General features: G+C 30.9%; 1 protein-coding gene across 2 annotated transcripts; it reads left to right on the forward strand.

Annotated features, from left to right (window-relative positions):
• Positions 1-465: 465 nt before the first annotated feature.
• Positions 466-23,358, forward strand: Awh (LIM/homeobox protein arrowhead). Of its 2 annotated transcripts, XM_080146929.1 has the most exons (10): positions 466-717; positions 6,500-6,621; positions 11,759-11,834; positions 12,256-12,310; positions 14,740-14,805; positions 15,512-15,627; positions 16,206-16,292; positions 18,528-18,672; positions 20,902-20,977; positions 22,865-23,358. In XM_080146929.1, exons 1-9 carry the CDS (start codon positions 574-576, stop codon positions 20,970-20,972), a joined length of 882 nt encoding a protein of 293 aa, XP_080003055.1. In that variant the 5' UTR covers positions 466-573; the 3' UTR covers positions 20,973-20,977; positions 22,865-23,358. The 2 variants fall into 2 exon arrangements, with proteins under 2 accessions (XP_080003055.1, XP_080003056.1); XM_080146930.1 differs by lacking the exon at positions 20,902-20,977 and having other exon boundaries at positions 22,865-23,354.
• Positions 23,359-23,667: the final 309 nt, after the last annotated feature.

Here is a 23,667-nt window from a genome sequence, read left to right on the forward strand (position 1 = left end):
AAAAAATGGGTTTAACAGCAAAATTGCAATAAACATTACCTCTTACATTACAACTTCATCACAAACCAACTTTTGGCATGTTTAAAAAAACTCCCCTTTGGTCCGTTTTTTAAGTTTGACTAGATTAATTTAAACGTTAAAATAGTCCCACAGAAATAAAACCCTGTAGAAAAGAGACCTGCAGGGGCTAAACATTTTGAGGTGCTAAGAAAAACTTTATCTTATTTATTAAAAAAGTAATTTAGACTTTATATTTTTGAGGAGAACCGTAATTATAAAGATACGGAATACTTGGGGAAGGCAAAGTAAAAAAGGGGGAGGGTTTATACACAGCTGGTTATTTTGGCGGCAAAAACCAAAAATTTACTAGCCCAGGGGCGCTTACTTATAGGCGAGGGAAAGATGGAGGGGAGGGGGAGATTAACTGGAGGGAAAAATTGAGGGGTCCCCCCTTTTTCTCCAGTTAGTTGGTTCTTTACATCGATAGATGGTGGTTAGTTTTGTAGTGTTGACAAAATAAGTAATTTTTATGTTATAAAAAAAGTCAAAAATATTATTTAAAAGTGAATAAAAATGATTGTCGAAGAAAGATTGGCGCCGAAAATTGAGCCCTTGACGGATAGCACAGACTTTATAAAGCCCGAGCTAGATCTGAAGGATAATTGTATAGTATGCTCCGGCTGTGGATATCGGATACACGAAGAATATATTTTAAAAGTAAGTTGTTTGTTGATGACTGACGGACTTACGGACGGACAAAACTTTATTACAAAGAATCAAACGGAAAAATTTCCGTAGTTTTTTTTAATTTACCTCCAAATTTCATTTCCATTTTCTTTTTTCTATCTATGGAAAACTGTTTAAAGTACTGTAAATTAAACTAGAACCCCAAGATTTATACCCCTATTATCTTATTCGTTGGCTTTGAAACTTTTGGGTCATTTTATTAAATTGTAAGTGTAAAAAATTTCATCCAATAATTTTGATCTACAGAAGGGGTAATTTTACATTGGTTAAAGATAATACTTATATAGACACAAATGTATAGATTTTTTAGCATCTTCTAGAACATGTTTTAAATTGATAGACAGATTCTATCATCATTGGATTTATTATTTTTTCCCCTCCAGTTTAGTATTTTACCGAACCTAAACCGTGGTTAGAATTCATGTCTTACAAATGTTTATGGAAATTGACTTTTTATAAAGTTAGAAAAGGCTAACAAATCAAATCTGTATTTTCGTATTCGAGGACAACTATCTATAATGTAAAGTAGAAGGATATCTGTCCGTTTGTCCTTCTGAGACTTCAGATTTGGCTCTGATTTTCAATGAATATCTGTAATCAAATGGTTTTAGGCTACTTTCATGAGCATGTTGATTTTTTAAAATAAATATTAATAAGAAACTAGGGGCGAGGCGCCCCCCAAGTTTACTAAAAACCAATGCGAAATTATAATAAAAATAAACAAAATCATATAATAACAATTTATATACATTTTACTATTATATCATATCATAAGAACTACTTCAAGTTATTGTATAAATAAACAAATAGATATAACAACTCAATAACTTTTCCTATATTTAGAATGTCTGTAAGTTCAATTAAAATCCGTCTCTTTATTAAGCAATCAAGCGAGTTTAAAAAGGCATCAAAATCATTCTATTTTTTATTAAAAATCATTATATTCTTATTACGTATATGAATCATTATCCTAAAATTTATAAAGTAGTAATGTTATTTTGTTTGTTCGTTAAGATTTTGCTAACAATTGAACCGATTGAGTACTCTGTTTAAGGGCATATGGCATGTAATGGTTTTAGTACATTTTAAGGTTTTGAATGGTCTTTTTTACCCACCTTTCCCCTGATACTAGAGGCGCAGCTTCTAGTTATTGCTGTTAGTTTTGTTTTAACCAAACAAACATAATATTTAGTTTTTAGCAGCAATTGTCGTCAAAGAACTGAAAGTAACATTTTCTTCTAAAAGCTTATTTAATTTTAAGCTGTTAATGTTTTAATTTTGTTTAATTTCGTCAATAACCATGAAAGTTAGGGTTAATATTCTTTCCAGTATTGCTACGCAACCGAATAATATCCACTGGATAAGAACCGGTAATGAGCCTTACTGAAAAATAATGTATCGTATTGCATTATATTCAGTTTTGTTTCCTACAAATATGAAAATGTACAAATGCCTTTGTCATCTTGGGGCTAACAAAACTGGTTTTAATCTTATAATTGTACATTTTTATATCCGCGGAAAGCTGTTTATAATACGATGCTACAAATAACTATTCTTCTACTGACATACGTATAGACATGCCCCTGTTATATTCTAGCTTCGCTTCTCAATATAATATTTATTTATTTAGATAATGTAAGAAAATATATAAATAACAAGGATGGCAACATCCATAAGTAGCGAAGCACAAAAAGAATTATGGATTGGAAAGACGGACAAATTGAGTTTTAGAGCATATGTTTAGTTGTCATAACAAAGAAGGAGAGAGAATATACAAAAACGCAAACGAAATCTTTAATAGACGTCACCTACGTTACGTTACGTACTGACTGACTGACGGTAGTGAGTAGTTATAGAGTAGCTTTGCTTTTACAAAGAGCCCTGGGAAAAAAAGATTACTTATGGATAAATGATTTAAAATAAAAGGATCTTTATTATGTTTATGCTTTATTAGGTTTATTTTTCTCAACAAGGGAATAATTTAGTTTTACCTAATCATTTTATTTCATTTGATTCTTATATTTCTTTATTTCTATTGAAAAGATTATTTATATCAAAACATAAAAAACAAGTAACTTGACTTAATTGTTTTATAAATCACCACTTTTCTAGGAATATGTTTACTATTATCATCCTATCATATAAAGTAGTGATGGTTTTTTTCGTCTGAACCCAAAGATCACGGAAATTGATGGTCTGAATTAGTTGTACTTTTTAGGAAAGCTTTATACATGTCTTGGAGTGGTTTAACCTATATTTATCCACTTGAAGCCAGGGTAGAAGCAAAAAGTTTGAAATTTTGAAACCATTTTATTTTTATCCTATCATTACAGAAATCTTCATACATCTTTGAATTTTATAGGAAGATATTAACATGTCTAATTTGCTTATTAGAACTGTAAGACGGATAGACGCTTATATAAAAGTAATAGGATGTCTATCTGTTTGGCTGTGTGTAACGGAAAATCTCTCTTAACCGATATGGTTCTCCTTTATAGTGAAGTTTCTCTTAGGTAAAGCGGGAATGTTTTTTTCGGGGCGAGGGTACCATCAACCTCTTAAGAAAATTCACTTTAAGAAAATAATAACTCACCACCAAATTTTTTTATTCACATTGAAGGGTGGAATTATCCCACTCTTTCCCTAAAGTCCCCCTGAAAGCCTCTAGGGGCGTAGCCAATGGTAAAAAATAAACTGCAGTCCCACTTCTGTATCTTTAAAGTTTTTAGATTTGTCGTGTAGATGGCGTTTAAATGATTGACATTATAAGCAAAATACCGCCATTCAAAAAATACCAGGGATCTAAAGGGATAAGACAATGGCCGATAAATTGTTGTACAAAAATGATACTTAAAATATTTCTTCTATAGATCACAATTATTGGTTGAAATGTTACATCACTCAACTTATTGAACAAACCATTGAAAATTCAATTAAAGTCCTTAACGTTTTTAAGCCAACGAATAAGAAAAGTTAATATGAAACTATGGGGACTAGTGTAATAAACAGCCCAATGTCCGCTCCCTCCCTAAAAAAAATACACAGAGATATTGTAACCAAAAATAAACCACTTTTACTCACACTTTTGTATTAAATTTTGTATTGTTGAATAAGAATCAAACATTTGATTGGTGGATAAGTTAAAAACTTCATTTCTCTAAGACATTAAATTATATTTCAAATTAATTCATACCTAAACATTTAAACGAAAAATATATTTGTTTTCAGTACACTCTGAATCCGATTAATATCTGCTGGATTAGATCTAGCTTTAAGCCGTAATGAAAAATCATGTATCGTATCGTATTTTAGATGCTTTTTCATTTTGTTATCTGCGGAAAACTGTCTATAATACAATGAGCCATTTTCTAAAGATGTCATCTCCCTGTATCCCTATACTGGACCACTGTGCGTCGAATTATAAGAACATTGTTCCTATCCATAGGATATTTTCACTTTACACGCCGACCTTTGAAATATTACACAATGGTTTAAAATTGGACTAAAGTTTAATTATAGAAAATAATTTTATAACATTAATATGCTATCTAATTTAAACTTAGATATAATTTTAGAGCCAAATTTAATAAAACAATAAAAAACTATCAAAAATTTTAATTTTAATTGGAAATCTTAATATAAAAGTAACAGGATGTCTGTTTGTACCGGAGGATCTTGCTAACCTCCTAACCGATATGGTTCTCCTTTACAAGGTAACTTCTCATAGGTCCTGGGATGGTTTATAGCTACTTTTGGGAAGGGTATCACAACCCTCCCTATAGAAATCGTCCCTTGAAAAAAATTACCCCTCGTCAACCCAAAAAAAAATATTTTTTACTTTTTCTTTTCCTAATCCTGTAAATGGGGGATGATGACTTCTCCCCCCCCCCCCAAACCTCAAGTGCCCCTAAATGCCTCTAGGGGCGTAACCACTAGTTATTGTAATAGCAAGACCAAAAATTAATTATTCTGACCCCTTGTGATGTGAAAATTTTTGACAAACTTTTGAGTGAAAGGTTGATGGAAGGACAATACGGCAATTATTTCAAAACAAGGATGACAACATCCATAAATAGCAAAGCATGAAATGGACAAACGGACAAAGTGAGTCATAGAGCAGATGTTCAGTTGTAATATTTAACAGAGAAAAGAAAGATAGAGAATAGGCAAAAACTCAAAGAATATTACGAAAAGGAACATTCGACTTTAAATTGTTATGGTAACCAAAGTTCTTTGCTGGCTTAAACTTTGGGTACTTTTATTTAATTTATTGGTTGGTTAGTTCCAACCAGAAGTGTCCAAACTTTTCTACCGAGAATCTTAATCTTTAGAAGATGTAATTACTTTCATCGTCAGTGGGGGTAACTATCGATTTTACCGTCCATTGTCTTATCCATGAAGATCCATGTTAATTAATTTTTGAAATTTTGAATGGAAAAATTGCGACGCGTTTGACAGACAGAGCCTAATTGTAGAGTAGCGTAGCTTTACTTTAAAAAATTTTGCAACATTAAAAGTTAGGGAAAGGGGATGAAACAAGGGGAGGGGGGCGTGAGAATAAAATGTTGACTTTTTAAAAAATATTATTATTTATAGAACAAAACTTTTAATAATTTGCTTCCTTTGTTGACCTCAATTGAATTTATTGTTAGATTTATTTTTATTGACTAAGGCCTGATAGACCGAAAAATGCTATTAATCCTATGATTTTTTATTTTAATATCAGCTGAAAGCTGTTTAATACGATGCAATAAATAACTATTCATGGAAAATTTCTATGATACGATGCTATATAAATGATTTTTTAGTATTACTGAGAACCGGTTCAAATCCACCCGATTTCAAACGGTTTCGAAGCCATACTGGAATAGTTATTTCTCGCATCGTATTATAAACGGCTTTCCGCGGATATAGAATGTACAATTATAAGATTAAAACTAGTTTTTTTAGACCCAAGGTGCCGAAGGCATCGGCTAAAAAAACTGGGTTTAATCTTATGATTGTACATTTTTATATTTGTAGAAAGCTGGATATAATACGATGTTAAACATAGTTTTTTCGTATGGATGAGAATTTTCCGCGAATATTAAATTAGATATTATAAAAGTTTCAAACCAGTTTGATAACCGAAGGTCCAGGCTACCAAAAATGCTATAAATTTTATGATTTTAATATTTGTTGAAAATTGTGTATTATACGATGCTACACATGATTTTTAGTATAACTAAAAGCCGGTTCTAGAAAATAATTTATTTATTTTTCCTCTAGGTTGGCGACAAAAACTGGCATAGTTCCTGCCTTTGCTGTTTTGTCTGTGTCTTATATTTTTTTCATTAAAATAACCGCGGAAAACTGTCTATAATACGATGCTATTTATCCTTAGGTTGGTGACAAAAACTGGCATAGTTCCTTCCTTCGCTCTTCTGTCTGTGTCTTATAATTTTTTTATTTTAATATCCGCAGAAAGCTGTCTATAATATGATGCTATTATTTATTTTTTCCCCTAGGTTTTGGACAAAAACTGGCATAGTTCCTGCCACCGCTGTTCTATCTGTGTCTTATAATATTTAAATTTTAATATCCGCAGAAAGCTGTCTATGATATGATGCTATTATATATTTTTTTCTTAGGTTGGTGACAAAAACTGGCATAGTTCCTGCCTGCGCTGTTTTGTCTGTGTCTTATTATTTTTTCATTTTAATAGCCGCGGAAAGCTGCCTATAATACTATGTTATCATGTACTTTTTCTCAGGTTGGTGACAAAAACTGGCATAGTTCCTGCCTGCGCTGTTCTGTCTGTGATGTTTTGTTGAATTATGAAAACTCTTGTTTTATCAGAGACGACAAAATTTTGTGCCGGCAAGATTATATCAAGTAAGTTCTTTTGTAAACTTTGGGTACTTTTAAAGAATTTTGATTCAACCAATGAAAATTCTTGCTTTATCAGGGATGACATAATTTTGTGCATTCAAGATTAAATAAAGTCAGCTTTTTAAAATCAGTTAATCAACCAGGAAAACCTTTTCTTTAGGGAAAAATTGGACAATATGAGAACTTTGGATACTTTTACTCTTTACTTTACTTTTCTCTCTTTCTCCTTCTCTCTCTCTCTTCTTCTCTCTCTCTCTCACACACACTCTCCTTCTCTCTTTCTCTCTCTATCTATCTCTCTCTCTATATATATATATATACAGTGTGTTTTTTTTTAGGAGAACTTTTTTGAAAGCAATTTTACCCCACTTATAGTTATCAGAATTTAATGATTAATGGCTTATTTTCTTCGTTTTTTAAGGGAAATTATGAAACAACCAAAAAAAATTACAGTTTTTGTTGAAAAAGTACAGTAAAGTTGAAAATTAAAAACTTAGGTGTCAACATCTAAAAATGGTTTTAGCGCATTTTTCTTATGTTCAAATATTCTACCTTTTGCAAGAATGGCTGCAAAACGCTTCAAAGTTGAGATATAGAGCTATAAATTTATACAGATACTATTGGGGACATGTACTAGAATAGGTCAAAGTTTGAAGGCCATATCTCAATCAGGGAGAAAGTACTGGCCCCCCAAAGTCGACTACTGAAAATCCAATTTATATATGAAAACAAGGATGACAACATCCATAAAAGCGAAGCACTGAAACGGTAGTACAAACAGACATTAACACTTGTATAGTGTATAAACTGAATAATCAGAATATAAAAGTATAAGATTCGAAGCAAAATTGTAAGTAAATTTTTTGAAAAACTACTTGATACAGGATAATGTTTATGGACATACTTACATTTTTAGGACTTGATTATAGAGTTGCTTCGCTTATAATATTGTTCTTTGTTGTTCCAGGAATCATTATACCAAAAATCAGATCAAACGGATAATTAGATCACATAAAAATTAGTTGTTAAAAAAGTAAAAAAATCCCCATGTTTAAAATGGACATACGGACATTATAGAGTTGCTATGCTTTCTAAATCGTACCTAACTCCTACAGGAATCATCATGCAAAGTTTGAAATCGATAGGACAATTCTAACATGCCTAAATTAACGAATAAAAGCTATCCATCTCGGACGGACGGACGTACGGACGGACCGACCCTAATTATAGAAAAGCTTCGCTTTTAAAAATATTTATATTACTTGAGAAAAATATTCTGCATACTTTAATGAATAAAATAAAATTAGGCTAGGCTGGCTGGGGCTTTTGAATTAACTCATAAATCAAAATTGATAAAAGAAAATCAAGTAAGGGTTAGAAAGGTGAACATACATACATCCCGGTGAGAAGGGACCAGGATTCTGACAAACAATTCCAAGTGAAATTTCCTCACAACCAACTTACTTCTCTCCCCCCCCCCCCCCCACCCTTTTCTAATCCACTTCCTTTTAGTTACAGCATAACACAAGTTTCACGTCAACATTACGCCACACAGATATCCAAATTTTCAGCAATTTAAAATGGAATTAATTGACTCATGGCCCCTGATCATTCAAGAGTGCTTTCATTGCCACAGAAGCGGTTTTTTTATTCCCAAAATAAATAGATATGAATATTTAGGCAATTGGTAGCGCAGTAATAACAAATAAACAACTCTTGAGACAATTATAAAGTCTTTCTCAAGACTCAAAAGCTTTTATTCACAACTCTTTTCCCTTCTTAGTGTTCTCACAAATCAATAATAAATCATAAGAGACAAACTATTTAGTTTAGATAAAAAATTGGAAAATTCAGCAAAAATGTACATTAAAAAAATTATAAAATCAAGTAATTTTTCTTTAACCAGAATATTGAGTAAATAAATGTTCAATAAACTAAATATTTTAATAATTTTCATCCTTAAGTTAAGCTGAAAAATGGAACGTTTTTAAAACCATCCATTGTATATTATAGTGTTTAGATACCTATATAGATACATATTAAAGGACCACAGAATTTGATCAATTTTGAGTAAAAGATAACATTACAAAATTCCCAAACTTGAAATCTCAACTTGAGCTCATTTTAATCTTATTTGTGAATTTAAATCTTGGAAACTTTACTATTTTTTTATTTAATTAAAAGTTTTAAGGTCATGTTTATTTTCTTTGATATGACCCAATTTCCGTGGTCCTCTAGTTCATATGTGTCATTTAATTTTCAGGGATAAAGGAAATGTTCAGTTTCCACATAAAAACATTTTTGCCTAAAACCTTTTACATATATACCACCGAAAACTTGATTATTCTTTAAAAATTACAGCCTACTTCTTTAATAAATGAATAGAAACATACTCTCTAAATCAGCAAGTGGGAAAACAGTGAAGGAATAATCCTGCATTATTATTGGTTGTATCATTTGATTAAACTTTTGATGAGACTCTCCTGTGCAAAATTACCTACCAGTTTATCCTATGACTACATATGTATCACTAGATTATCAAAGGATGTCGCACAAAAGAAGGGTTATGCCGTTAGGATGCCCCGTTTTTAACAAATTCCAAAACTTTCAATAATCTTATTAGTTTTTTTTAGATTTTTTTGATTGGATTAAAATCCTTACATTACATGTAATATTAGCATAAACATTAATATAACCTTCAAAAATTCAATGATTGAGCCAATCTAATCTAAGAAAAGTGTGTTTTTATGTCTATTTGGCCAAACTAATGTACAAAAAGTAAGATTTTTAAATTAAATGTACCAGCCTAACCAACAAAATACTACAAAAAAATATTTGACAATCTCCCATATCGTTAAAAAGCAAGCCCAAATTTCCAATTGCCGAAAATGATAAAATTTAGCCATACTAGCCTTTAAAAAAGTAAAATGGTACCAGCCTAATACACAAAGCCTTTAGAAGATACTTAATGGGTAACATACATAATCATGTATTCATATAGTCATATACAAATACCATATATTAAGTCAGGAATCTAAAGGGATAAGACAATGGCCATTAAATTGAGGTACAACCCAATATATGATACACAAAATTACCCCTTCTGTAGATTACATTTAGTGGTTGGAACATTTGGATATTTAACTTAATGAACAAACCAAAAAAGTCCCCAAAATTGTTATGCCAACGAATAAGAAAATTTACTATAAAACTTGGGGACTAATTTAATAAACATTCCATGGTCTCCTCCCTGACAAATACCATATAAAGTTTATCAAATTCACAGGAGAAAAGGATAATACAACGAATTATTCGTACTATAGACAGCTTTCCGCGCAATTAAAATGAAAAATTATAAGATAGAAACCAGTTTTGTTAGCCCTAAGGGACCGATGGCCCGGGCTAACTAAACTGATATTGATTTCATGAATTTTATTTTAATACTTGTGGAAAATTGTCTCTAATAATGACTTTTCAGTATAAGTGAGATATTAATATGTTTTGAAGTCATATTGGAAAGAATCTTTATCGACTTATGACATATAAAATCGGGTATTATCAGTAGGAGGTTGTTTGCCTCAAGGGGGGATTTAACACCCCTCCCCCTAATAAAATTTTCTCACAACTCCCAGGTTATGACTCCCCCGCTATGTAACTGATTGGTTTATGAAGCCTATGAATAATTACAGATGCTTTAATACTCAAAAGTGTCCCATCAAAACTGTCGAAGATTTTTTTTGAATTGGGCGATTTTTTCCCCAACCATTTGACTGTCTGTTAAAGACAGTTAAGAAATTTTAGGTTTTAAATTTTCTGTCTTTATTAGGGAATTGTTAAATAAGAGTCCGAACGATTTCATAATAACATTTTTTTTTCCTATTTGTTAGATTAACAACTTTAAGTACTTTTATTGAATTTTGATTGGTTGGTTCATTTCAACGACTAATTATAATCTAGTTTCATCATTGGAGATTTACACAAATTTATCGGCCATTGCCTTATCCCTGAAAAGTTTAAACTTAATAGGACGATTATTTTTAGCTGGAATGTATGTTAACCCTATTTGTTTCACTATATGATACCTTTAAAATAATATAATATAAATATCATTTTCATTGATTTATCAAAATTTTTAACCAAATTTTATTTAAAAATTTTCTCATCAAAGGATACTTTACCAAAAAGCAGAGATCTAAAGGGATAAGACAATGGCCGATTGATTGATGTACATCCCCAATGATGATACACAAATTTACCCTTTGTGTAAATTACAATTAGTGGTTGAATCTTTAGGATACTCAACTAAATCAAGCAACAAACCAAAATTCAATAAAAGTCCCCAAAAGTGTTCAGCCAACGAATTAGAAAACTTTGGGGACTAGTGTAATAAACTGTCTAATGTCCCCTCCCTCTCCGATAAAAACTATAAATGGGTACCCTAATTTTGTAACTGTTGAGTACAGAATAAAGTATTACAGGGAGGAATGGGACATTGGGCTGTTTATTACACTAGTCCCCAAAGTTTTATATAAACGCTTGCTTATTCGTTGGCTCAACAACTTTTGGGATTCTATTGAACTTTCATTGGTCACTTTATTAAGTTTAGTGTTTAAACGTTTCAATCACTAATTGTAATTTATAGAAGGGATTTTTTTTGTGTATAATCATTGGATGTACATTAATTTGTTGGTGATTGTATTGTCTTATCCCTTTAGATCCCTGAAAGTATTATATCACATAATTTGATATGCTGTCCATAGCTGTGAACACATTTTAAACATTATTGAATTATTTTTGGTATATTAATAGAAATATCTATCTATCTATATGTCTGTCTGTCTGTCTGTCGGTCTGTCTGTCTATCTATCTATCTATCTATCTATCTATCTATCTATCTATCTATCTATCTATCTATCTATCTATCTATCTATCTATCTATCTATCTATCTATCTATCTATCTATCTATCTATCTATCTATCTATCTATCTATCTATCTATCTATCTATCTATCTATCTATCTATCTATCTATCTATCTATCTATCTATCTATCTATCTATCTATCTAAATATCTATCTATCTATCTATCTATCTATCTATCTATCTATCTATCTATCTATCTATCTATCTATCTATTATAGAATATTTGGAACCCGCTGTGCTAAATGTTGTCACCTAATAACACAGAATGATTGGATCCGAAGAGCGGGAGATATGGTAAGCATTTCATTGGTGGAAAAGTTAGATAACAAAAAAGTGAGAGAAAAAGATAGTAATAAAAAAGTATAACCATGAGAAAGGATTGGAAAAAGAAAAATGGATAGATAGAGATAAAGAAAGATAAAGATAGGAGATATATATATAGAAGTGAGAGAGAAAGATAGACTAATAAAGAGATATAGAGAAAATGAAAGAGAGAGAAAGAAATAGAAAGAGTGAGAGATAAAAGAGAGTGAGAGAAAAGGTAGATAGAGAGAGAGACATAGAAAAAAAAGAGAACAGAAGAAAAAGATTTTATACAACTAGAGTTTAAAAAAATAGAGAAAAAGAGAAAGAGAGAAAGACAACGAGAGAGGGAGAAATAGAGAGAGAGAACTGAAAAGAAATATCAGAATAATTTTTTTAATCTTTTTTTCAGGTTTTTCATTTGGCTTGTTTTGCTTGTGATTCTTGTACACGTCAACTTTCTACAGGTAAATACAGCATTACAGACAGACAGACTGACTGACAAACAGATGAACTTACCGACAGACACACTTGTTTTGCTTGTTGTTATTGTACACGTCATTTTATAGGTAAATAATGCATTACAGACTGACAGATAGACAGACAGGGGGTATTTAGGGGCATTGTTTTATTGGAGGGTGGATTACCCTCCCATAAAACAGTTTTAAACCTGGGCCTGGGCATATAAGAAACTCCACTGTGAAGGAGAAACATATTAGTTCAAACACACCCTGTGTGTGCTGTTTTAATAATTCTTGACATGCGTTTTAATAGAGTATATAAGTTTGCTACTTTAAAAATGCAGGTATCTTATGGGATATGACAATAACCCATAAATTGATGTACATTGTACAATCATCCTCAATGATTATACACAAAATAACTTTTCTATAGATTACAATTAATGGTTGCAACGTTAGGACACTAAACTTAATGAATGAACCAATCAAAAAGCCTCCAAAGTTGATAAGCCAACGAATAAGAAAAAGTAAAGAATAAGAATAAAACTTTGGGGACTAGTGTAATAAACAACCCATAGTTCTCTCTCTCTCTCTCTGTGTGAATAGAGTAGCTTCGCAACTAAAAAAGGTCAATTATAAGTGAATAATCAGCCTTATCTGAAACAGAAAATCTTTTTCAGAAAGACACCTCAATACCAGGGATCTAAAGGGATAAGACAATGGCTTATAAATTGTTGTACATCCCCAAATGATGATGGATAACATTATCCCTTCTGTAGATTACAATTAGTCGTTGAAACCTTTGAACAATCAATTTAATGAATTAACCAATTAAAAGTCCCAAAAGTTGTTAAGCCAACCAATAAGAAAACGTTATTGTTGAACTTTGGGGACCAGTGTAATAAACAGCCCAATATCCCTTCCCTCCCTGAAGACACCTCAATACACTAATTCTGGCAGAAAAATTACAACCTTATCAATTTTTCAAATCTTTTCCCACTGAATGCCTTTTTTTCTTTGAGGGACAGGGATTTGTTAATGGAGGAAAAAACTTCTTTTCTCATAATTTTCACAATTTAATTTAAGAGTGTTAAAAATATGACATCATGCTCTTGCGTAATGAAGCATAGAAAACAAAATGTTATATTGTTTGTATTAAATGTTAAACTAATTTTTTTTAAGAATTCATATTTCGGTCCTTACATTATTTTCACAATTTCTTAATTTCTTTGACTTTTGACATTTTTTAAGATAACATCTTTTGGAAGAAGCGAAGCTGCTCTATAGTTATTGTTTGTTTGTCAGTCAGTCCAAAGTGACTCCTGTACATGTGTATTGATACTATGCCAGCTATGTAGGGATGAGACAATGGCCGATAAATTGATGTACATCCCCTATGATTACACAAATTTTACCCCTTCTCTACATTACAATTAGTGTTTAAAACTTTTAGACACTCAATCTAATGAGCCAACCAATCAAAATTCAATAAAAGTCTCCAAAGTTTTGAAGCCAACGAATAAGGAAACGTTATTATAAAGCTTTGAGGACTAGTGTAATAAACAGTCTAATGTCGCCTCCTACCCTTCCACCTATGACTTCTATCTATATAATGCCATATAAACGACATAAAGCACTAAAATTGCATATTAACACATTGAAACTAGTTATATTGATTCAAAATGCAATTATTTGTTTTAAAAGCTTCGCGACTAATAGACCTAAACGTTTATTTTAAGATACCATCTTTTCTTCCTTCCTTTATTTGAAATTAACAAACTTAAAAATTGGCTATTTATGTTCAGTAACACGGAAATGTTTTAGAAGATTTTTTTCTAGTAAGGCCCCGAAACCGATTAATATCCGCTGGATTAGAACCGGTTCCGCGCTATACTAAAATGTCATGTATCGTATTGTATTATGGACAATTTTCTACAAATTATAAATTAAAAATTATTATAATATTACCAGTTTTATTATGGCCCGGGGTAACAAAACTAGAATCAATCTTATGATTTTACTAACCGCGGAATATCTGTTCAGCGGTTGGCGAGGTCTTTCGTTTCACACAAGCAGACACACAGACAGAGATCCTGTTATTTTGTTATAATGATCAATTTTAGCTTGTTATTACTGCGCTACGTATGGACAGGACATGCTTATCCTTACCTTTTTGACAATTGACAATTCTGTTATTTCCTCTTTATTTCTAAAAAGAAGTTTTAAATGTTTTTTTTCTTTATGTGACATATCTCTATGAGGGGTTGACCTAACCTTGATAAAAATAGCCTGGAATCTAACTGGACTTGTTATAAGCTACTTGTGTGTTTTCAGCATTTTAATTCAGTATTATTATGTCCGTATGTCCGACCAAAAACAGACCGCCCGACCGTCACTCAAAGTAAGTTACAAAAAATAACTCTAAATGCTTTCAGGAGAAGAATTTGGCCTTGTAGATTCCAGAGTCCTTTGTCAGTCACATTTTCTTGAACTAGTGGAGGGTAAGTTTGTTTGCCATAATTGTGGATACGACAATGGATATAGAATACGTGGATATTATGAAAGATTCTCGCATACCCTGATAAAATGTTACTCCAAGCTGGCTAATATAGTGATACCCCCCCCCCCCTTAGACTTATGACTTTTCCTAATCCCCTCCCCTGACTATGGTGGAACGTATTAGCAACCTAAATTGACGACAAAAATTCTCCTGTCTTAAAATCCATGTATACTATATCCATTACGTGAGCAATATATCTGTATTACAAAACTAACAAAACTGTTATTATAATCTTATAATTGCACTGTTTATATCCGCGGAAAGCTGTTTATAATACGATGCGAGAAGTATCAACTATTGCATCGTATTATGGACATCTTTCCGCGGGTATTAAAATAAAATGTTTAGGTGGGTCGGGTTCCTCTAACGAGAAAGATTGTTGTGATACCGAAGGGAATACTAAAATAATAATTTATTGCATCATATTACAGACAGATTTCCGCGGATATGGAAATAAAAAATTATAATATTAAAACCAGTCTTTTTAGCCCGTGCCTTCGGTATCTCGGGGCTAAAAAAACTGGTCCTAATCATATAATTGTATATTTTATATCCGCCGAAAGCTGTTTGTAATACGATACGATAAATAACTATTATTGCATTGTATTATAGACATCTTTCCACGGATATTAAAATGAAATATTTAGGTGGGTCGGGTTCCTCGAACGAGGGCGATTGTTGTGATACCGAGGGGAATGCTAAGAAGAGAAAATCAAAAAGAAACAGAACTACTTTCACAGACGAACAAATTCATATTTTACAGGTTTGAAGCTTGCAAGTATTGTAATGTTTGTCTATCTGTTTGTCTATCTGTTTGGTTGTTTGTCTGTCTGTTTGTTTGTCTGTTTGTCTGTCTGTTTGTCTGTCTGTTTGTCTGTCTGTTTGTCTGTCTGTTTGTCTGTTGGTTTGTCTGTCTGTTTGTCTATCTGTTTGTCTGTCTGTTTGTTTGTATGTCTGTCTAGTTATCTGTGTTTTTCTGTCTATTTTTCTGTCTGTATTTCTGTATTTATGTCTGTTTGTCTGTCTGTCTGTTTGTCTATGTGTTTTCTGTTGTGTATTTTTTGTTTTCTCAGTATGTTTGTCTATTTATCTATCTGTTTGTCTGTTTAGTTATCTCTATTTTTTCTTTTTGTCTGTCTGTTAATATATTTGTTTCTCTGTTATGATGTCGTTCTGTTTTATTGTTTCTTATTTCCTCTTTTTTTTAATGTTATTTTGTATTTTAGTAAAATTGTATGTATGCTATTTCAACTTGAAATATGTCTGTCTGTCTATCTATATACATTAATGAATTATGAATCCCTTTTAAGTCCCTAAATATAATTATTTCTTTAATTTTAGGCAAATTTTCAAATAGATTGTAATCCCGACGGACAGGATCTGGAAAGGATTGCAGATATTTCTGGACTAAGCAAACGTGTAGTTCAGGTACAGTTAGTTTTCTTATCTGACGGACGGACGTGCGGACACTATCTCTATAAGGTAGACCCGCGACTTTACATCTGCTAGTCGTGGTGATTTCTAATCTTCACGGCGTCATAACTAAAGACGATAAAATGGTTTGAAGAAACTGTTGCTATATGACAATGATAGTATGAGTAGGCGTAATGCCTTGGTCCTTAAACAGGCGCATCTCTATACTATTCACAGTTATGGCTTCCAGACAAAGGTCGTTCAATCAAAGAGTTGGTTGACTGTGTGTTGGTTGCTTTACTTAATACCCCATGTTGTAATACAACAAATCAAAATTATAGTGCGATAAGATTTGTTATTTTTTGAAAATTAGTCTATTAACAAGAAATATAAATATATAAAAAAAAAAATAAAAAAATAATAATAAAAAAATGACTAACAAATCAGAGAGAGTAAAGACAATGGGCTGTTTATTACACTAGTCCCAAATGTTTTATCATAATGTTTTCTTATTCGTTAGCTTAATAACTTTGGTGACTCTTGAATGAATGGATTGGTTGATTCATTAAGTTGAGTATTCAAATGTTTCAACCAATAATTTTAATCTACAGAAGGGGTAATTATGTGTTTCATCATTGGGGCTCGTACATCAATTTATCGGCCATTGTATTATCCTCAAATCTTTACCAACAAACGAACAGACAATCTTCATTTACATTACAGCTGCGCTACCAAAGCAGCCCCAGCATGACGTCTCTACTTAGCAATCAAAGAAACCATTTTTCAACTGAGAAAATATTAATAAAGGGTATTCATAAACTTTTTTTATATCATTTATCTGATCTAATTTATAGGAGAAAAAGTGAACTAAAAATAAGCTGGAAATTTTTTTTATGAGGGAGGGGATTTGAATGAGAGTAAACTTCAAGTTCTTATTAGTCCATGGAAGGTTTTTAACTATTTTTGGGGTATCACTATCCACCAAGAGAAATGCCAAAAGAAAAATATTAAAGGTCCCCCTACAAGCCTCTAATTCCTTAAAAATACATGATATCCAAGAATCTCAAGGGATAAGACAATGATGTCATTGTACACCCCAATGATGATCACCAAAATTAGCCATTCTGTAGATTGGAATTCTTATTTTCAAAGTTTGGGACACAAACAAATATGAAAATGTGATTATAAAACTTTGGGTACCAGTGTAATTTAAAGTCTAATGTCACCTCTCTCCCTGATGATAACTAAATCTCAAGTTTCTACCAATTTTTAAAAAATTTTACATATTTCTTTATTTCATGGTTACGATATTAATCAGGATCTTAGTGATTACAAAAAAGTTATCTAAAGTTTTGTTTGGAAATGTAGCTTCTCTATAACCTACTTTGTATCCTCATATAAAAGTAATTGGATGTCTGTGAATCTAAATATTTGTCTGTTTATTCCGAAGGATCTAGCTGGACATATTTGGTTTTCCTTTACATGTAGCTCCTAATTGGTCCTGGGAACATCCTTAAATTTTAAGATTTTAAAACTACAAAAATAAAAAGACAAAGATTTAAGTGAAGCCTATGTTTAAAAAAAAAGATTAGATTTGTAAAAAAAACACCCTTAATTTTTTGCCAACCCAATACTTTTATAATAAAATAGACAAAGATTTAAGAAAAGCCTAAGTTTAAAAAAAAAGATTAGATTTGTAAAAAAAACACCCTTAATTTTTTGCCAATCCAATACTTTTATTTTCTTTACCTAATACAAACTTTTTGTATCTCGATGCACAATTACATGCTGTAAATAATATCAATTAGTTCTTTCTTAAATGTTTATAAGCTTCGCTACCAAAGACCATTCACGTTCTGGTTTATCTATAATCATTAGGTAGATTTTTTTGTAGATTGAAGTTTTTATATTTACAGAAATAAAATGAAATTGATTTCATATCATTAAAGACTTATTCAAACTTTGGAAAATTTACAACGAAAAAACTTAATGATGATTTTTAAGTATTTCTGTAAAGAAAAGTTTAATCAGGATCTTAAGGGATAAGATATTCCCAATGACGATAAACAAAATTACCCTTTCTCAAGAATAAAATTATTTTGTGAAAGAATTGGACACTCTATTTTTGAAATTCAATAAAAGTACCCAATGTTTTCAGCTTACGAAATACATTGGGTAATCTTAAAACTTTGGGTTCAAATGTAAGGATTAACTTCTGATCAATTAGAATAATCAAGGTATTGTATTCAGGTTTGGTTTCAAAATGCGCGTGCCCGCAACAAGAAATATATCAGCAAGGCGCACCCAATCAGCACGCCCAGTTCCGCACTCTGCCCTCCTGACCAGATTGATGTCAATATTGCGTTCTCCGCTTTCTACTCAACGTCGCCGCCAGGTAAAATTTGAACTTTTTTTGTTGTTTAATTTATTCCAATTTGGTAAAAATATGTTGGATCATGGAAATAAAACAAAGCATGAGGTTTGATGTATTTTCACAGTAGCTTTTCTCCTTTTTCTCATACGGGGGTAATCATTAACCTTTAACTAACCTAAAATAATCAAAAGCTACTGTAAAAATACGACAAAACCCACTACTTTCTTTTTCATTTTATTATCAAATATTTCATTAGGAAATAGCTAAATTGGGGTATATTTTATATCATTTTTGTGTATTTTCTTTACGTTTAATGTATAACAAACTTGTTATTATACAAATGTAAAGAGGGAGAGTTGCTGATGTTGGATATTTTTTCTATTCTTATTCCTGTACCATTATATCAACTAATTGATGATTATGTTGTTAACTTACTCAAGAAACTTGTTTTCTTCTATTAGTCATCCCATTCTTTCTATTTCTTTGTTTTTGATATACAAATTCTATGGATATTTTTGCAAATAGCATATTAAAGTGTAAATAGATAAGCCATCTGTTGCCAAACATATTTTTATACCACTTAAATCAAAACACTCATTAAGGCTAAAAGAAAACAATATTCATTATAATGTTAATTAAACTTGTTTATTCAAAAACAATTTTTAATAGGAGGGACAAGACATTTAATAACAAAATGATTATTTGTCAACATATTATTAATGAAGTTATTATTTACATATACAGAAAATTGTGTAATATTAATAAGCTGGGGTAAAAATAATTTCCCTTATGATGAACCATCCCTTGTCCTTGAGCATTAGCATTTGGATTTATTTTAAAAGAAACTATAGTGCTCTAAAAGTCTCAAAGCCTTATTGTCTATTTAAACTATAATGTCATACATGTCACAAGAAATAAACAAACAAAAGGCTGTCACATGATGAGAAAGCATTGAGTGAAAAATGATGTGCGGCATTTTAGGATATCAGTGCATCTGTGTTTTGCCCACGTGGGGCTCATTGTTTGAACAAGATAACTCTTTGAATGGGTCCATTTTTAGTAACTTCAGTACATATTTTTTTGGGCAAAGACAAAAAGTGTAAGAGATAGCAGTTTTAGACACCAACCCAAAGTTTATAAAACAATATCTAAGTATGATAAAGTTTTGTTGAAATCTTTAGCTTCTGACTAGATACGCTTTCTGCAGTTTTTTCATTTTCTTTCTTTCTTTTCTTCAACTTTCTTTTTTTACTTTCTCTTTTATGCATTCTGTTTATCATCATCCTGGTTTCTTTTATAAGCAATGTTAGATATGAGGTTTATGACATTAACAGGGAGGGATGTATACATTCTGTAAAAAATCATACTGCACAAAAAAATGTTCTGCTTTATATGTATTTTTTACTCAAACATATTTCTACATATCATAGACATAAAGAAATTGGTTTTGTAAAATATGCTTAGAAAAAGACTTAATAAAAACTGTTACTAATTTTGTTTGTTTCTATTTTTATACCATTGACCCTAATTTTAGCAGACTTATACAAATCAACATTTTTAAATGTCCATTTCAATCATAGTCTCATAGATTATGTAATTAAAAACATTTAAATCGTAGAATGTTTATCCCCATCCGGTTGCTAGGCATTACACATATAAAAACATAAAAGATCATTAGACGACAATTGTTCAGATATGATAAGTTTCAAGCCTTGCATCATCTCAAAACAGCTAAACTTTCTTTATAACCTTGAATAATTAATCATAGACAAATTTATAAATTTTAAAGAGAAAACATCTTTTTTTTAAAACTTTGACTTTTCTTGTGAAAACAGTCAATTTTGCTGTTTAAATTTTTTGCTGTTTTAAATAACGACTTTCAATGCCATAGAGAAAATAGAAAGGAAAAGATAAGGAGAAAAGAAATAGAGCAAGAAAGAGAGAGAGAGATATAGAGAAAGAGAAAAGAGAGATAGTATGATAATAAAAAAGAAAAATAGAAATATAGATAATAGGCATTTTAAGCAATTTTAAATATATTCAGGGAGGGAAGGGACTTGAAACCGTATATCACTCTGGTACCCAAAGTTTTAAAACCACGTAGGCTAAGTTGGTTCACAAACTTTGGTTACTTTTAAAAAATTTGAATGGTTTCTTCCAAACTAGTAGTGTCTAAACTTTTCAAACAATAATTTTAATCTTTAGAAGGGGTTATTTTGTTTATTATCATTTCATAATATTTATTCTTAGAAAATTGGCTTCCCCCACACATCAAGTATGACGAGGATAACCAAAGTAGCGCAGCATTAACTGAATTATAGATAAGGTATTAATTTTAAACCTTATCAACGTTGGGAGGTATGGGACATTGGGCTGTTTTCTTACACTAGACCTCAACGACTTATAATGATGTTTTCTGATTTGTTGGCTTAACAACCATAAAGACTTTTATTAGATTTTGATTGGTTTGTTAATTTAGTTGAATGTTCAAACGGTTTAACCACTAATATTAATCTTTAGAAGGGGTAATTTTGTGTTTCATCTTTGGGAATATACATCAATGTATCGGCCATTGTCTTATCCCTTTAGATCCCTGTTACTAATATCCAAGCCTCATCAATTATGTCTATTGCTAATTGTTTTTGTCAAATTAGGCTGTAAATTAGGTCTTTTAATGATTAGTTATGTATTTTGTCAATTAATTAAACAATTATGTACATAATTGGCGCAGTAATATAAACCTATTATATAAAGTAAGGTTTTTTTTTTGTTTGAAGCTTAAGATTTTGTAATTACTGAATCAATTTAGTTCTCCATTATAGGGAAGCTTTATTTTATAGATTAATTTCTTGGGTTAGTTTAATAATATTCTTTCTATCCATTTCCCTTCAAATACAGAGTCACTAAAAATAGGGGCGCATCTTATTATCATTCTTTTTTCTATTTGTGCAAATCCACAAACAAAAACTGCAAAACTAAAAGTTTAAAATTGGATAATGTGATTTGGGCGGGCCAAGAACCCTCCTAGATTGGAACAGTCAATCAAGGGTTTTTGCCTAACTTTGCCCAAATCAAATTTTCCACCTTTCTGATTTGGTTGCCATTAAAAACCGCCAAAAAAATGCTAAAAACTTAAATTTCAAAAAGAGAGATATCTTATCTAAAGAAAAGGTTTTTTTTGCTCAAATTTTTCTTCCAGCCATAAATAAATAATCTTTTGAAGACATTGAGTGTTAGTAGATAACTTTATGCTGTGATTGTTATTGTCAAACAATATTTTTCAGAATGGCTTCAAAACCGATTAACATTTAGAACTGGTTCTCAGCCATACTGAAAAATTATGTATCGTATCATATTATAAACAGCTTTCCGTGTATATGAATATGTACAATTCTAATATATAAAAAAAACTGTTTTGTTGGTCCGTGCCTTCAGGATCTCGGTGCTAACAAAACCAGTTTAAATCAAATATGTAATTGTACATTTTTATATCCCGGGAAAGCTGTTTATAATACGATGCGATTGATAAATATTTTGCTGGTGGGTTCAAACACCTCATTGATTAGTAATAGAGAGGTGGAGAGGGGGGGGGGTTTGTTTGTTTTATTGATTGCTTCATTAAAGAACTTTGGAGGGGGTGTTAGGGGGTGTATATGGGCGTTATACGGGCGTTAATAATGATTAGGAATAAATATTATAAGAAACAATTATATAAAATTTAAAATAAATGTATTTACATGTATTTATAGTTTATGTCGTTAATGTAGTTTAGTTCATTAAGTTTAGTGTCTAAACTTTGCAACCATCAATTGTAATCTATGGAAGGGGTAATATTGTGTAGCATCATTGGGGATGTGCATCAATTTATTGACCATTGTCTTATCCCTTGATCCGTAATTTTTCACGCATTATGACTATAGTCTAAAAATTGTAATGCACCACAAAATGTTTTATTAAATTGAACATATTCTTTGTCTATACTTGTTCTACTTTTCAATTTTAAGTTTACTAGTCCCTGTTCTTTGCCCTGATTACGATATTTCTTTTATCTAAAAACAAAAGTTTTAAATTTAAATTTAAAAAGATTTTGTTTTCATCCAATCAGTTTTCTAGTTGCGAAGCAACGCTCCAAAAAATTGTACAACATGTGGATTTCAACCAACCAATCAAATTTTCTATCTTTGTTTCTAATTTCTCTTTTTATTTATTTCAGTAACTGACGCCGACCTTGAAGCAGCCAGACAAAGATACACGCCGCCAACAATCAATCAATAACAAGTTTTGGCGGGAGAAATTCGGTGTCAGCTGTTTTTTTTGTGTGTGCGTGTGGAAAATGAAGTCAATCAATCAATCATCAATTTTAGTGGAGATGAAGTCAATCTATAATCAAGTTTTGGCGGCAAAATCAAGTTAACTGTCAAAGTTGGACGGGAAAGAATAAAATTCCATCAATTAATAACGCCAAATATGGCGGGAAAATCTAAATTCACGAAAATTTGGCGGGAAAGAAAAAAAATAAATCAATCAATAGCGCAAAAATGGCGGGAATATTTTATTTCACTAAAATTTGGCAAGAATTAGAAAGTTTAAATGGAGAATTGTTAAAAGTCATTGAGGGTTGATATTGATGACTTTATAAAAATAAAAATTGAAAAACTTTACCAGTTCTATAAAAAATTACCAGTCATTTATTTATAAATATTATAATTAATACTTTTATGCTTAAAATAGATGTTTCTAATTTCTTTATAATGAAAAAATGTATTTTTTGGAAAACTAAATCGAATTTTGAGGGGTATGGATAGGGTAATGGAGAAATTTTTTATAATAAAGATCTCAGAAACATCTACAAATGTCCATGAAGTTACAAGTTTTAGTCCAGACCATTTTATAAATATTATTTCTAGAAAATTATGTTAAATATGTTACCACTTATTGTAATTTAAAGATTTTTTTCTAAAAAAAACATATCACTTATAACTTAATTTTATACTAGCACTTATGTTATAGAAAAAA

This window comes from Acartia tonsa, chromosome 14 (genome assembly GCF_053477335.1).
Source record: "Acartia tonsa isolate MP-2025a chromosome 14, ASM5347733v1, whole genome shotgun sequence".
NCBI lineage: Eukaryota > Metazoa > Arthropoda > Copepoda > Calanoida > Acartiidae > Acartia > Acartia tonsa.

Excerpts from the sequence above, each read along its gene's own strand:
- Awh (XM_080146929.1), top strand. The coding sequence starts at position 574 with ATGATTGTCGAAGAAAGATTGGCGCCGAAAATTGAGCCCTTGACGGAT. Across the intron at positions 15,628-16,205 it reads AACAAATTCATATTTTACAG|GCAAATTTTCAAATAGATTG; the intron begins GTTTGAAGCTTG and ends CTTTAATTTTAG. Across the intron at positions 18,673-20,901 it reads CTACTCAACGTCGCCGCCAG|AAAATTGGCTTCCCCCACAC; the intron begins GTAAAATTTGAA and ends ATTTATTCTTAG.